The 15,242-nt window shown below is 31.2% G+C and overlaps 3 protein-coding genes and 7 non-coding genes across 11 annotated transcripts; 2 read left to right on the top strand and 8 right to left on the bottom strand.

The window, feature by feature from the left end:
- Nucleotides 1-651: 651 nt before the first annotated feature.
- Nucleotides 652-3,096, top strand: LOC103494345 (pentatricopeptide repeat-containing protein At1g09190). Its single transcript, XM_008455478.3, has one exon. It carries the CDS (start codon nucleotides 1,062-1,064, stop codon nucleotides 2,514-2,516), a length of 1,455 nt encoding a protein of 484 aa, XP_008453700.2. The 5' UTR covers nucleotides 652-1,061; the 3' UTR covers nucleotides 2,517-3,096.
- A 53-nt stretch (nucleotides 3,097-3,149) lies between these two features.
- On the bottom strand, nucleotides 3,150-3,222 carry TRNAA-AGC (transfer RNA alanine (anticodon AGC)). Its single transcript has one exon. It is a non-coding gene; the product is annotated as a tRNA-Ala (tRNA).
- A 277-nt stretch (nucleotides 3,223-3,499) lies between these two features.
- On the bottom strand, nucleotides 3,500-3,572 carry TRNAA-AGC (transfer RNA alanine (anticodon AGC)). The gene has a single exon. It is a non-coding gene; the product is annotated as a tRNA-Ala (tRNA).
- A 581-nt stretch (nucleotides 3,573-4,153) lies between these two features.
- Nucleotides 4,154-7,462, bottom strand: LOC103494335 (GTP-binding protein SAR1A). The gene is made up of 3 exons (XM_008455468.3): nucleotides 7,094-7,462; nucleotides 6,607-6,738; nucleotides 4,154-4,649 (listed from the first exon to the last, which is right to left on the bottom strand). The coding sequence occupies exons 1-3, from the start codon at nucleotides 7,220-7,222 to the stop codon at nucleotides 4,329-4,331; spliced, it is 582 nt and encodes a 193-aa protein (XP_008453690.1). The 5' UTR covers nucleotides 7,223-7,462; the 3' UTR covers nucleotides 4,154-4,328.
- On the bottom strand, nucleotides 5,001-5,121 carry LOC127149651 (small nucleolar RNA snoR83). The gene has a single exon (XR_007821352.1). It is a non-coding gene; the product is annotated as a small nucleolar RNA snoR83 (small nucleolar RNA).
- Nucleotides 5,295-5,414, bottom strand: LOC127149650 (small nucleolar RNA snoR83). Its single transcript, XR_007821351.1, has one exon. It is a non-coding gene; the product is annotated as a small nucleolar RNA snoR83 (small nucleolar RNA).
- On the bottom strand, nucleotides 5,634-5,753 carry LOC127149649 (small nucleolar RNA snoR83). The gene has a single exon (XR_007821350.1). It is a non-coding gene; the product is annotated as a small nucleolar RNA snoR83 (small nucleolar RNA).
- On the bottom strand, nucleotides 5,832-5,953 carry LOC127149653 (small nucleolar RNA snoR83). Its single transcript, XR_007821354.1, has one exon. It is a non-coding gene; the product is annotated as a small nucleolar RNA snoR83 (small nucleolar RNA).
- LOC127149652 (small nucleolar RNA snoR83) lies at nucleotides 6,318-6,435 on the bottom strand. The gene has a single exon (XR_007821353.1). It is a non-coding gene; the product is annotated as a small nucleolar RNA snoR83 (small nucleolar RNA).
- Nucleotides 7,463-11,964: 4,502 nt separating the features above from the next.
- Nucleotides 11,965-13,577, top strand: LOC107991338 (universal stress protein A-like protein). 2 transcript variants are annotated; one of them, XM_051084671.1, is made up of 5 exons: nucleotides 11,965-12,250; nucleotides 12,697-12,738; nucleotides 12,850-12,956; nucleotides 13,103-13,221; nucleotides 13,340-13,577. In XM_051084671.1, the coding sequence occupies exons 1-5, from the start codon at nucleotides 12,073-12,075 to the stop codon at nucleotides 13,431-13,433; spliced, it is 540 nt and encodes a 179-aa protein (XP_050940628.1). In that variant the 5' UTR covers nucleotides 11,965-12,072; the 3' UTR covers nucleotides 13,434-13,577. The 2 variants fall into 2 exon arrangements, with proteins under 2 accessions (XP_050940628.1, XP_050940629.1); XM_051084672.1 differs by lacking the exon at nucleotides 12,697-12,738 and having other exon boundaries at nucleotides 11,968-12,250.
- The last annotated feature ends 1,665 nt before the right edge of the window (nucleotides 13,578-15,242 follow it).

Raw genomic sequence — 15,242 nt, 5'->3', positions numbered from 1 at the left:
ATGTTGCTTATTTTGTGTTTAAAGTTGCTTATCGAAGAATGAGATTTTGTTTTTTTTCATAAACCTCAAAAATAATTAAAATAATAAATTATCTTGTCGTTAATAATAAACTATTTTATTGATTTTATATTTCTCATAAATTATTGTCATAAAGGGTGTTTTATTGTATATGGTAAAAAACTTTTTTAAAAAATGAATTGAGTTACCATATCGTTAACTATTTTGTTTTTAAAAAATTATGCATATATATACCCTTCAAATTCCAAATGCATATTATCATAATATTTTCTATCATTGTCATTATTCCAAATGCATACTATCATAACATACATATTATACTAGAGACATGTACTATCATAACATTACACATCAGACTCCTATAATACTATCGAACTCTTTTTTTTCTTTTGTTTGCCTTGAAACTCTTTTTTTTCTTTCGTTTGCCTTGAAAGAAACTTCATTAAACCTATAAAGGAAGAGAATAAAGGAGAAGGGTCACATCAATAACATTTACCAGTGGGAAGAAAAAAACAAAACAGCAATATAACAATCTGTTTTTGAGTACATGAATAGAAAAAGAAAATGACATTTTCAAACGATTGCCTCTAAATCTTTGAACTTGATAGGTCAAACATGAAATAATTAGACTTGATAATTCATTTCTACTTAACTAAACTCAAATGTCATTCAACTTTAAATAAGATGAAATTAGAGTGGACTAAACTCAAATGTCATTCAATGAAGGTTTAAAATCCTTTAACTAAAATGGGATGAAAATTCATTGAAATAGTTTTTCCAAAGTTCGATTCATTTCAGCCCATTGAGATTTAAATAAAAGAAATCCAAACTTTTCATATCATCAAATGTGTTAAGACTTGCAAATTGTGAAAAGAATTAACATCGAGATTTTATGCGTTTGAACCTTCTCGGTGAAATGTCGCAAATGATTAATATCAAAATCCTATATATTTCAAACAATTTCACTCCCCGCCAATTTTCATTCTTTGTCGTTCACTTCTTCTTCTTCTTCTTCTTCGGCTTCTTCTTCTCTCCTCAATAACATGAGCAAGAACTGTATGGAGATCGAGCGGAGAATCCTCCGCCTTCTTCACGGCCACAAATCTCGAACCCATCTCACTCAAATTCACGCCCACTTCCTCCGCCATGGTCTCCATCAATCCAACCAAGTCCTCGCCCATTTCATCTCCGTTTGCGGCTCTTTCAACCGCATTGGCTATGCCGATCGCCTCTTTTCCCAATCCCACAACCCTAACATCTTTCTATTCAATTCAATCATCAAAGCCCACTCCCTCTCCCCTCCCTTCCATCAATCCCTTCTCCTGTTTTCCTTAATGAAGAATCACCGGATTGTTCCTGATCAGTACACTTTTGCGCCGTTGCTGAAATCCTGTGCCAATCTCTGTGAGTATAGTCTTGGTCAATGTGTGATTTCTGAAGTTTTGCATCGTGGGTTTTACTGCTTTGGGTCTATTCGTATTGGGGTTGTTGAGTTGTATGTTTGTTGTGAGAAGATGGAGGATGCATGGAAGGCGTTTGATGAAATGTCTCACAGGGACGTGGTTGTTTGGAACTTGATGATTCGTGGGTTTTGCAAGATGGGAAATGTTGATTTTGGGTTGTGTCTCTTTAGACAAATGAGTGAACGTAGTCTTGTTTCTTGGAACACTATTATTTCCTGTTTAGCTCAAAATAGGCGTGATGTTGAAGCTTTGGAACTCTTTCAACAAATGGAAGAACATGGGTTTAAACCAGATGAGGTTACTGTGGTCACAATGTTGCCTGTATGTTCTCGTTTGGGAGCTCTTGAAGTTGGACAAAGAATCCATTCTTATACAAGTTCTAAGGGAAATTTGGTAGGTACTACGATGGTTGGGAATTCGCTCATCGATTTTTACTGTAAATGTGGGAACATAGAAAGCGCTTACAACATATTTCAGAAAATGACTTGCAAAAGCGTTGTCTCTTGGAATACAATTATTTTGGGCTTTGCTTTAAATGGGAAGGGGGAGTTTGCTATTGACCTTTTTATGGAGATGCGAAAAGAAGACGTGAAGCCTAATGATGCAACATTTGTAGCTGTCTTGACTGCTTGTGTTCATTCGGGACTGTTAGAGAAGGGTCGAGAGCTATTTTCTTCAATGGCCGAGGATTACGAAATCCAGCCAAAACTCGAACATTTTGGTTGTATGGTTGATCTTTTGGGACGTGGTGGGTGTGTGGAGGAGGCTCATAACTTGATTAAAAGCATGCCAATGCAACCAAATGCCACTTTATGGGGTGCTTTGCTTGGCGCTTGCCGAACCCATGGCAACTTGAAACTTGCAGAAATGGCAGTGAAAGAGCTCATCAGTCTTGAACCATGGAACTCTGGTAATTATGTATTGTTGTCAAATATGTTGGCAGAAGAAGGAAGATGGGAAGAAGTTGAGAATGTCAGACAGTGGATGAGAGAAAAGAGCGTCAAGAAAGCACCTGGGCAGAGTGCGAGTGGATAGCTGTTAATATTGTGTGAGGAGTTACCTCATCATTAGGTTGTACGTACAGGCTTCGAGTCTGGTTCAAGGCATATTGTTGAGAATATCTGTTGAAATGAAATGGAGTTCAGCCATCTCAACGTGCTCTGACGTGATTAACTCTATCGAAACTAGTCGCCGACTGTGGCCCTCGGCTGAAATCAAACTGAAGAGGATGGAAATTGGAATGCCATATCTAGTCCATGTGTAAGTATGTTAAACTAAATAGGCATGGTGCAATTTCCCTAGAATGAAGTTTCTACTGCTGTGTCGTGCTGAGTACAAAACTTTACCTTCAAGATCCATTGGATTGTTCTCTGTAGTCTAAAGAAGATTTGATCTCAGAGGTTCAAGAGTCGATAAGAACAAGGAAGAAGTGAATGGGAACGAACATGTTCTTACATATAAAGACCAAAGTTTCCTCATCGAAACGTCAAACTTTGAGCCACAATGTAATCCTTTCTACTTTTTATTAATATTCATTTTTCTCCGACTATGTAAATTTTGACACAGACCACATAATTTATCTTTTGTATATATATATCATATATATTTCTTTTGATTTTTGGATCAGTCCTGATGAAGAACGAAGTTGACCACAAAAACAAAGAAAAATGGAGATGCGGGGTATCGATCCCCGTACCTCTCGCATGCTAAGCGAGCGCTCTACCATCTGAGCTACATCCCCACCTTCGGTAATGAAAATCTCCACTCACATTTTATCTCAATTTGTTGCAAATAACATAGTTTTTTCTTATATTTGGGTCAGTCATGATGGTGAAGTGATAACAAAAAAGAATTGTTTTTGAAGATGTAGGGTATTGAACCATATTCCTCGCATGCTAAGCCCACGTTCTACCATATGGGCTACATCCCATTTTACCTCGAACAAAAGTAAAAACTTTCATCTAATTTCAAGACAAATAACATAATTTACCTCAATAAAAAATAAAAAAAACATAACTTGGAGATGCGGGGTATCGATCCCCGTACCTCTCGCATGCTAAGCGAGCGCTCTACCATCTGAGCTACATCCCCTTGATGTTTAAAATGTGTTGCTCCAAACAACTAAAAGATGAATTGGTTGCCATATTCATCGTAAATCTCTGAAATAAAAAGATAAATAACCAATACAGCAATTTTATCGATTAATATTTGAATATTTATATATAATACAAGTAGATAAGTAAATTATTACCTCGTGGAATGACAACCATCAACTTTTAAAATAGCACTACTAAAATGACAAGTATGAAAAGTAGTGCTTTGTAGATTTACAAGACAACCATCGAACTTTAAAACGATAGTGGCTTAAAGAATGTCAAGGTCAATAATACTACTTTATGTCTAGTTAAAGTATACATCAAGACAAACAATCAACTAAAATAGATCTCGCTCAAATTAATTCATACAAAATTTTGAAGAATATCATCCTGAACATAATAATACTGAATAAAATATCACCATCTCTCAAAGGAGGATGGTTCAATTTGAGATGGTTCAATTTGAGATGGTTCAATTTCTGAATTAGCAAGATTTTAAATCAAAATAAAGGAAAATTGCACAGATGATAGAGAGAGAGAATTGTCGACAGATCACAAGTGTATGGAGAGAAGTAATGAAGAATAGAGTAGTCAGTTCACTACAGCATTTATAATCAAATTTTGGTGTGGGAGTTTCAATTGGAAATGAAAAAGGTAAAAAACAGATCTTACCCTCATAGATTCATACCAACAGAATGACAGGTAAAAGGTTGAACAAATAATTTGTTTCTCAGCACAAAGAAAATAAAATCTATTTAATGTACTGAGAAAGCCATTTGAAACCATCCCCATAACCCATTTTCCTCACAATGCTACACATGAAAACCTCCAGAGGACGAACGTTCGAGTCTCCCAGGTTTACCTTGCCTTTACCAGTGGTGAAGTTTGTTAGGCCCAAGTTGTACCGTAACTCGTCTTCTGATGCAGCATATGGAATATCAATCTTATTGCCCAGAATCAGAAATGGAACGTCCGCTAATGCTTCATCAGAGAGGAGAGCGTCCAACTCTTTTTTTGACTCTGTAAATCTTTCCTTGTCATATGCGTCAACCAGATAAACTACTGCATCCACCTTCATACAACAATGGCAACACTTTAGTAAAAAACTTAAACACGATAAAGCATTAGGCCTAGACGAAACCAGATACAAATCGGAGCGGCATGAAGCTAGACAAGACCAGCTAATGGCATATAAGATCATAGATGGTAGAAAATAAACAGCTGAAAACAGATGAATTTGAAACTTGTTAAAGACCACATCTTATAGCCACAGTTTCAAAACGGTAGATGAATTTAATATATACGTTAAACCATAGTAAGCCATTACAACAATCAAGTAATTTGGGATCTCAAATAAGTTAAATAAAATATAAGATACCAGAAGGGATAGTTTATAGTTGAAGAATGTTTTTAGTGACAAGAAAAATCTGCGGTTACATACTAAAAGCAGACCCTTTCAGTGAGAAGATATGCTATCAGCGAATAACCATGTTAATTTCTGCCTCCCATGAATCAGAAAAACACAAAAAAGGTTTGGCTGGGATTATGAAGGCAGGGAAAACATTATTTAAAATCACGAGAATGTTAAAGAATTAAAATAGAACTCTCAATCTCTCAAAATTTCAGAACGTGGGATCTTAGATATGGAAAATGTCAAACAAAATATCAGCATATAGTTTACAGTAATAGTTTCCAAGAACGGTTCCATTGATGAATAAAATGTATGGTTATGTACTAAAAGCAAACCCTTTCGAGTAGAAGATGTACTATCAGCGAATAACCATGTGATCTCTGCCTCCCATGAATCAGAAAAACACAAAAGTAGTTTGTCTGGGATTATGAAGGCAGGATAATGTTATGAAAGCACTAAGATGGTTCAAGGCTCACAAAACTGCGAAAGACTAAACGGTGTATGATAAATGCAAGTAAAATTCAGTCCTTTCCACAGAGAAGGCAATGCTGTCATTAAGTACGTTGTACCTCAACTATGGCAAATGTCTTTGGAAAAAATCAGTGGGTACAATTAATAGTTCAAGAATAGTTTCAATGACAAGAGAAATGTACGATTACTTACTAAAAGCAGACCCTTACTAAGAAGAAGGTATGCTATCAGCGAATAACCATATAATTTCTGCCTCCCATGAATCAGAAAAACACAAAGAGGTTTTTCTGGGATTATGAAGGCAGGAGGAACAATTTGAAGAATGCTAGATGGTTGAAAGTTAACAAATGGTGAGTCCAATAACTAAGCAAAAAATGTATGGTTATGTACTAAAAGCAGACACTTTCAATTAGAAGATATGCTATCAGCGAATAGCCATATTATAATTTATGCCTCCCATGAATCAGAAAAACAAAAGAAGGTTAGTCCGGGATTATGAAGGCAGGGAAACATTTTGAACATGAGAGATGGCTTAGAGTTCACATAACGATGATGGTAGGCGAAATCAATGTACATTGACATCGTAGTTAAAATTTTGAAACAAACGTTTCAATCACTCCATGACCAAAGATGCAAGTACATGAGATTTCAAAACTGGTAAATGAGGTACATCATATTAAGGCAATATGACTTGCAATTTAATGGATTGAATGATGAAACATTGTATGGTTATGAACTATAATCAGACATTTCAAGGAGGCAAAACGGCAATGAAGTACATGAGATTTCAAATCTGGTGAATGAGGTACATCTTATTCAGTCAATATGACTTGCAATTTATTTGATTGAATGATGAAACAATGTACGGTTATGAACTATAAGCAGACCTTTTCAAGGAGAAGATATGCTATCAGCGAATAACCATGTAGTTTCTGCCTCCCATGAATCAGAAAAATACAAAAAGTTTGTCTGGGATTGTGAAGGCAAGAAAACATTTTGAAAATGTAAGAAAATACATTTAGAGGAGCATAATGTGTTGAAACCATAGTTAGCCTTTGGAAGCAAAGATGTGATCTTTCCTTGAAAGCCTTTGGATGTAACACGTCCAGAATTAGGAATATCAAATAAAGAGGTGAACAAAATATACCTTAGCATAGTAATCTTTCCAAACTCGTCGAGCAATCTGATGCCCTCCTAGGTCAAAGGCCTTGAACTTGATCTTACCAATACTCAACTCTTCCGAAGTTGGATGCTGGGTCGGCTGATGTTGAACTAATCTCTGCAATATGATAACAAGTTAACCAAAAGAACTCTTCAATAAGCCTTTTACTAAATCTAAGCAACAAATCAGATTCAAAAACAATCGAGAAATTAACGAAAAGCAACCATTTTACGCTTTCTGAATTCTAAATCCAAACATCTATTTCCCTCGCGGAAAGCATTTCCATACATTCCATCCATTTGGGTAATGATTCGGAACTAAAACATAATATAAAAACAGCAATAAATCAAGATTTAAGGTTTGTTATATTGCTGTCTCGCCATGGAATGCATTTCATCGATTTCCAATCTTGTACACAGATTGAACAAAACGAATTAAGAAATTAAACTAAAAGAATCATAAAGAAATGCACCTCGTCTTTCAACATATGAAGCAAGGTGGTTTTGCCAGCATTGTCAAGCCCTAAGAAAAGGATCTTGGCCTCCTTTTGCCACAACCCAAGAGATGCAAGAACTCCATAGAACCAATCGACCAAAAACATTTTGTAACTTCCGACAAAATGGAAGCCGAAAAGGACCTCGAAAAGCTGCAAAATTTAACCGTAAACCCACCAGATCGAGCCCCCTAAAATCCCCAAAAACCAGAGCAGCTAAGCAGTTCTGGAGATTTAGAATAATACAAATAAAAAGAAAATGAATCTGGAAAACGTAGATATTAACATAATAAGTAGGTAAGAATAGAGGAGATGGAGGAGAGAACTGTGGCCGCCATTACAGTTGGAAGCTTGGGGAAATGAAGCCCTAGACAGGCCCATATGGAGATTTAATGGGCCAATTAATGAGGCCCACAATGAAGTGAATTAACAATCCTCTAAACTTCAAATTTTCAAATTACTTAACATTCATCATAACTTAATCATAAATAAACCAATCTTTACTTTAAGTAATTTAAGGTAATTATAATTCAAGATAATTAAATTATATATATTTATATATATACCTTAAATTTGGGTTGTAACATGTGTATATATATAAATATTTTTTAAACCTCGAACTAAAGTGTCACTTTTGAAACCTCAAGGATTCACATCTGAATTAACTACATACAAGTAATATTGATCTTGTTAATGTGAGCTTAGCTCAATGAAAATGTGAATGACCTAATTCCTTAAAAGTTAGAGGTTTGATTCTCCATTCCTTCTCTAATTGTCCAATTCTTTAACCTAATCAACTTTCATTTGATGTTTAGATGGGACTTGAAGATCAAATAGTTAAAAATAGAAAAGGTAATTTGTCATATCCTCGAAATTGTATGTTGTTTTGGTTAAAAAAGAATTATCTTCTACATGTGTCGTATCTTCTAATACAAATATTATCCTTTAAAAGATTATGATTGGAGTGAAAATATAACTTGTAATAAGTAAGGGAATTTTATAAAGAGTGGATTTGAGCTAAGTGTAGGCCAAATCTAACACAAACCAAACCTATGTTTAGAAAAGAGTATAAAACTAATGTCACAATCTCCTTTTTCTTTTTATTAAACAAAATAAATATGACATTGGTTAGTGAATGGTACATTAATTACCACTTTTAACATCAATTGTTCAAATCTCATGACAAAAAGTGATCATCTCTTTTTATCACAGATAACAATCAATTCAAGTTAAAGACACGACAAATGTTATGGATTGTAATGTTAAGGATAGCAACCAAATGTATAACAACATTTTAAACAAATTGCAAATTATGTAGTAAAGTCTATCACACTAATAAACTCTTTTGGTCTACCAATGATAAACCATCAAGGATTTAGTCTATTGCTAATAGACCCTGATAATTTATCTATGAGAGAAGTCAGACCCTGATAATTTATCTATGAGAGAAGTCTATTGTCGATAGATTTTGATATATTTATTATTCTTTTAAATGTTACTGTATATACTAAAATTTTGAATCTGATTGTTATAATTGTAATTGTTCCTAAACTACAATATTTCAAACATTTAATCGTTTCAAAATCAACTAATATACGAATCCGCAGTCATATCCTTGACTATGTTCGATTGAAATTGATTTGGATTAAACATATTTCAACAAAAAAATAAATAATAACCGTAGGGCAAAAGTGATTTTAAAAAACTTAGAGCATATTCTTAAATTAGCTACAATTCAAGGCTCTTACTTTATAATTTTAAAATCTTTGTATATAATATTAAATTAGAAGAAGTTTAGTGTCATATTCTTAACTTAGTGATTTGTTTATGGCAAAAATGTTAGAGATCCCCACCTTTTATTATTCTCCATTAATTTTATGGTTTCTTCTGAAACTTTATGATATAAAATATACACAAACTATCTTTTTCTAATAAATAAATAAATAAATAATGCTAAAGAAATTCTAACCTTCATGATTAAATAAAATTAATCTATAAGAGAAGATTAGAAAAGAAAATTGCTCAAGGTGTGTCATTTCATTTAACAATTTGTATTTGTATTAAACAATTACCAATTTTATCTTAAGTTTATAAACTATTTACATTTCGTAAAACAAAATTATTAAAAAACAAAATGTTAAATGTTATATTTTTAAATATAACAAAGTAGACCAAATTATTACAAAATATAGCAGCCTATCTACAATAAATTACGATAGATCAAGATAGACATAAATAATAATTTATCTTGATCTATTGCGGTCTATCACAAATAGATTATTATGGTGTATTATATTTATAACTATTTTTAGAAGTTGTATCATTTAAAATAATTTTCTAGACTTAAGAGTTATTAATTTTGCGATGTCCAATGTCCAGGATTTAGAATATGGAGTTGGTAATTGATGGTTCTAATTAATGGTCTCAACATTCCTCTATGACCTGACAACGTCATCTTTGCCTATCGTAAAGGCTTATTACTGTGGATCTTTTCAACATGTTTTGTTCTCATTTACATGCATGCTAGAAAAATTTTTAGACGATCACCCAACAAATAATGTTTTGAGTCAACTACACTTAACTTTGAAGTTCCTATAATTTCAGCCACGAAAAAGAATGGGGTGCTGTAGTAAATTTCAATTCTTTAAAACCTTTCCTAGCATTGCTTTCATGTTCTTAGGAATTTTTTCATATTCAAATGTGATATCAGTTCATTCATATCTCCTACAACTTTGTTACAATTTTGTTATTAAATATTATTTAACAAATGATGCTAAAAAGTGCAATTGTCTATTAACATAATTGAGATAAGGGTTGCCACATATCTTCATCTAGTTGAAACAAATACATGATGGGTAGGTAGTTTGAAAATTTAAAATTTAGAGATTTATAACCTTTTGAAACTATACAAGGTCCCGTTTGGTAATTATTTTGTATATTTTTTTTAAATTAAGCCTGTATACATAATTTCTACTTCGAATCAACCGAAAGATGAAAAAACCAAGTCAAATTTTGAAAACTAAAAAACCTTTCAAAAAGTTGTTTTTGTTTTTTTAAATTCAGAATTCAACCATTGCGTTCAATAAAATTGAAAATCATTATAAGACATAAAAATGTAATAGATTTAAATGAAAAAAGCGAAATGACTATTAGACAACCTAAATCAACCAAATTATCTTAATAATATACAGGTGAAATTACAAAAAAAATACTCACAAACTTTGTAATTTGCGTAAAAAATATTTAAACTTTCAAGTTTCAAAAATATCAAAAATTGTTAAAAAAAATACACTTACCCATTAATTTTGGATAAAAATCATTAAAATTTTCTTTAAAAACCTATGAACTTTAAAAAAAAAAATTCATAAATACTCTTAAACTTAAAGAAAATAAAAAAAAATCTCGTTAATTTAATTTTTCCACTAAATCTTTTAGTAACTAAAACAAAAATAAAAAATTTAAAGTTAAAACCATAGCTTTAGATTTCTATCGATACTCTCACATTTCTACAAGTTCGAACTACATAATTCAAAAGTACTTATGAAAAATTTTCAATAATATATTTGACATAAAATTTGAATCAATGAAAATAATTGATAAAATTTTTAAATAAATAAGAATATTTTTGAACTTTTTCTAGAAAAAAATTCAATAGTTTAGTGTATTTTTTAAATAAAAATTCATCAATTTACCTCCCGGACTAAAGGTAAAAATATTTTAGGATCCTCTTTAACATAGTAAATATGAAGGGAGGGGTATTGGGTGGACACGTGGCAAAATAAAAAATAAACCATTTTGCTTATAGAGATAAAGAGATAGATAAGGTTGAAAATTGAATTTGATGCAAAAGAATATAAATCAAAGTGGGCTCCACTTCTATATTCCCAAACCTATCTTCCAATGTTTATTACATTATTATCTAAATATCTCTTCATTTTCATACATAACCCTTTTTATATATATATATATATATATATATATATATATATATATATAAAGGAAAATAAAAAACCAAAATAATACTAAAATACAAAAAGAGAAAAAAAAAAATGAAATATTACTGTTTTAGTTTCCCCAGCTTTAAAGAATGTGTTTGTTTGGCTTTTTAATTTTAAAAATATGACTTTTTAGTTTTTAGATTTATTAGACTATATATCTTTGTAGTCACTCTCTTTTTTCTTAAAATTAATTTAAAATTTCTGAAATACCATATCTTCCTCTTAAACTTCTTTTTTTCTTTTCCAATTTAAATATCTTGTAATTATTTATTTTAAAAATACTCCATTTCCTTTTAATCCATTTTTTAAAACTTATTATGACTTTGAAAACTGAAAAATATATTTTAAAACAATGTTTTTTTAAAGAAAAATATAACAAACCGATAAAATATTTACACCAACAATTTTAAAAAGAGAAAAATTTTAAAAATATTTCATTAACGTACTGTTAATAATATGTAATATATTTAATACGCGATTGTTTAAATTTGGCTATTTTTTAATATACGATTATTTATATTTGACTATCGAAAAACAAACCGTAAAGAAAGAAGAGAATAAAAACGTGAAAAGGGAAGGACAAAAATATTTAAAATATGGACTAAAAATTTATTCGATTCGTAAATATTTTATCAATTTATTATATCTATAAAAGAATTTATGTTTAGAATTCTAAAAAAAATAATTTTTCAGAAAAGAAAAAAGAAGAAAAAGAAAAATGACCCACAGACTTATCTGTCTTCGCACCTAAAAACCGGAACCCGAAAACCGAAAACCGCCAATGGTTTTTTTTTTTTTTTTTTTTGCTCTTTTAATGTTTGCTTTAAAAAAATAAAAAGAAATTATAATCTGATTTTCTGAGCTATAAATATGGGCGGTGGTTTGAACGCTATGATTACCAAACAAACAGCCTACGACGCTGAGAATTAGGAACCGTTGATCGGAGATAGGATCCATCAGATGGGTGAAGTGTCGGAACGTGAGAGGAAGATCGTTGTGGCGGTGGATGAAGGGGAGGAGAGCCTGTACGCTCTGTCATGGTGTTTGAAGAATGTAATCTTTGAAAATTCCAAAGATACCCTCATCCTTCTCTACGCTCGCCCACCTCGTCCCATTTACACCGCCATGGATGGCACAGGTTCCTTTTCTTTTACTTCATATAATACTTCATCAACTTACTCTTTACTAATTACGGGTGTCGGTTTTCAAAAGAAAAATACATGTCGGTCGGTTTCTCAGACAATGAATTACACCTTTCTACCGACAATTTTGTTTTTTTGCTTTTATTTTTTAAAAATCTAAGCTTATTTCTTTTCCTTTCCATAATGCATTTTTAGTCTAATTTTGAAAACAAATGCAAGCTTTGAAAAGGGTTGCTTTCCTTAGTTTTCAAAATGTGGTTTAGTTTCTTAAAATAGATAACAAAGACAGGATTAGTTTTAAAAAGGGTTATGAAATGCTTTTTATGATAAGAATTAAATCATTGTAAAAAAGTAGAATTTATTATAAATTTTTGGGATTAGATAATTAACTAATTAAAGGTTACATAGAATAAATTGTTAATTTTTTTCAAATAATTATTAGATGGCGAATTTCAAACCTTGCATCCAACAGAAGAACTACCAGGTTCTTTTTTTTTTTTTTTTTTTTTTTTTTTTTTTTTATAATTAATTTATTTTTTTTGTCATTTAAGGGTTGTTTTGGTAATTTAACTTTTTTTATTAATTTGACACGTAGGGTATTTGTTTTCGGCGGATATAATGGCCACGTTGGATAGGTATAGTTATGACGTGGCAGAGGCCGTGGTGGAGAAGGCCAAGAGGCTTTGCAAGCATCTAAACAATGTCTGTCTCTTCTCTTCTCTTTTCTTTGTCTTTCTTCCCTGATTTATTTATTTTTTTTTAATTTATAATAAATACATTGTGATATTTTGAGGAATTTAAAGAAGTGTTATTGAAAAAGGGGTTGTGAATGAATGTGATGAGAACAGGTGAAGGTGGAGACAAGAGTAGAAAGTGGAGACGCAAGGGATGTGATATGTCAAATGGTGGAGAAATTGGGTGCTGACATCTTGGTTATGGGTAGCCATGGCTATGGTCCAATCAAAAGGTCACTATCAAATTCCCTTTCCCTTTCTTCTTTACCTCCAAAGTTTAAAAGTATATTGAATGTGATTAAAAGCTAATTAGCACTAATACAATATGTTTTAAATTGTAAAATTTTGTAGGGCATTTATTGGGAGTGTGAGCAACCATTGTGCAAAGAGTGTGAAATGCCCTGTTTTGATTGTAAAGAAGCCTAAAAACTCATCACATACTTAATTTTTCTTTCCCCTTATCATTTTGTATAAACTTTTCTTCTTCTTCTTCTTCTTCTTTTTTCTGTTTAAATTATGATATTATATGTAAAGTGTTTGTAATTATAAATTATCTTACCTTTAATTCATATTTTCGTATATTTTATTATATTTATATTGTTAAAATACCATCTTTGTTTTTAGTATTTTGAGTTTTATTATTATTATCTTGGTTGTTCTCTGATTTATTTATAATTTAATTAACTTCTGTTATTTATTTGACACAAAAATCTGTTTTACAAAAAATGTACTTTTTTTTTGTATTCTTGGTGGCTTTTATTTTCATTCGATTCGACTCTTTTGGACTCTACTTTGGAATTTCATAATGAGATAAGGATAGATTATTGCAATTATTGACATCTAACAAACAAAGTAACTATAAAAGCAAGTTTTGAAAAGAAAAAGAAATTCAATAATTAGTAGGAATAAATAATTGACTTACTTTGTCTACATCTTTTCTCACTAGCAATTTGCCACATCTTTTGAGTACAATAGACTTAGTTTATTTTTAATTTTTTTAGCTTTAAAGAAAAACCTCTAAGTAGGCTTTTGTTAAAGCAAAAGATTTCAATTTTAATTTTATCGATTTAAATTATTTATAGAATAGATTAATGATTCCATGAAAGAACTAAGAATTTGAGAATGATGGTAAAAGATAGGATGAATGAGAGAGAAGCAATTCAAGTTCCAATGATAGAAAAGAAAGGGACAAAAGAGGGAGTTCACAAAGTTCTTTCCCTCTCGTTATTGTTTCGATCCGTTACTCTTTGAATTGTTCAAGAAGTTTGATTGCAATGATCCGAAACTCTGGAACCCTTTGTTGCAACGAAAAGAATCTGAACTTTTGTAATTGAACACATTCTTAAACTATCTATATTTTGTTTGACAATTCATCCCAAACATACCATTATATTCGATCGATTTCTCGATAGATTCACTCATTATAACTTTATTTTCAATATTTTGCTTATCCAAGGATGGCTTGATAACTTCTTTTTTGATTGAAGAGCATAGAGATTATTTTGATTATTATCTAATCAAGAGATGACTTTAAAAAGGTTTTGGTAAAAAATGTCTTGTTTTCGCTCCCTGATCAAACCAATTATGCATCCACTTGTCTATTTTAAATGTTCTAAAAAAACAAAATAAAAAGGATGTATTTGGAGCCAGAAATGAATTATTATAATCTTAGGTTATAGTAGTTTAATAAACTATTCTAATTTGACAAGGATGGAAAGGTAGTAAAAATATATTGAAAAGTAAAAATTATAGTTTTTAATAGTATTTATGGTAACAAAATGTATCATCCCATAATTGTTATAAAAAATGTATCCCATAATTGTTATAATAACACAAAGTTAAGCTTTTAGCCTTAATCTCCGTTGATAGTTCGAATCTCAACATTTGTTTCTGGACATCTTCCTTACTTCCATGTGCCTTTTATAGTTCTGGTACTTGTTAGTCATTACATTTCATTAGTGGAAACGGCCTTTGCCTTAAACAACATTCAATACACTTTTTGTATTCTTTGTTTGTTTGGGTACTTGAGTTGGCTAGATAGATGACCCAAAAATTGGGCCAAAATGACTTTGACATTTAAAAAAAAAAAAAGAGTTAAATTGGAGTGAAATTACAAAACCTACATGCAGAAGGGAAAAAGGAATCACAATCTTGCTTTAAGAGGGGGCGGGAAAGAAAAAGCGCAACAGTGTAACTTCATTTAATTTATCATTGTGTAGACCTTTACGATGAATTTTATGGAAAATTAATTATG

The sequence above is a fragment of the Cucumis melo genome, chromosome 5 (assembly GCF_025177605.1).
Source record: "Cucumis melo cultivar AY chromosome 5, USDA_Cmelo_AY_1.0, whole genome shotgun sequence".
In the NCBI taxonomy this organism is placed as follows: Eukaryota; Viridiplantae; Streptophyta; class Magnoliopsida; order Cucurbitales; family Cucurbitaceae; genus Cucumis; species Cucumis melo.
This window is presented reverse-complemented; position numbering and strand designations above follow the sequence as displayed.

What these genes read in the sequence shown, in the direction of transcription:
- LOC103494345 (XM_008455478.3), top strand. Translation starts at nt 1,062, where the DNA reads ATGAGCAAGAACTGTATGGAGATCGAGCGGAGAATCCTCCGCCTTCTT.
- LOC103494335 (XM_008455468.3), bottom strand. Translation starts at nt 7,222, where the DNA reads ATGTTTTTGGTCGATTGGTTCTATGGAGTTCTTGCATCTCTTGGGTTG. An exon ending in TTCATATGTTGAAAGACGAG is followed by an intron (nt 6,739 to 7,093) that starts GTGCATTTCTTT and finishes ATCATATTGCAG; the next exon opens with AGATTAGTTCAACATCAGCC. An exon ending in GGAAAGATTACTATGCTAAG is followed by an intron (nt 4,650 to 6,606) that starts GTATATTTTGTT and finishes TGTTGTATGAAG; the next exon opens with GTGGATGCAGTAGTTTATCT.
- LOC107991338 (XM_051084671.1), top strand. Translation starts at nt 12,073, where the DNA reads ATGGGTGAAGTGTCGGAACGTGAGAGGAAGATCGTTGTGGCGGTGGAT. An exon ending in TCCAACAGAAGAACTACCAG is followed by an intron (nt 12,739 to 12,849) that starts GTTCTTTTTTTT and finishes TTTGACACGTAG; the next exon opens with GGTATTTGTTTTCGGCGGAT. An exon ending in TTTGCAAGCATCTAAACAAT is followed by an intron (nt 12,957 to 13,102) that starts GTCTGTCTCTTC and finishes TGATGAGAACAG; the next exon opens with GTGAAGGTGGAGACAAGAGT.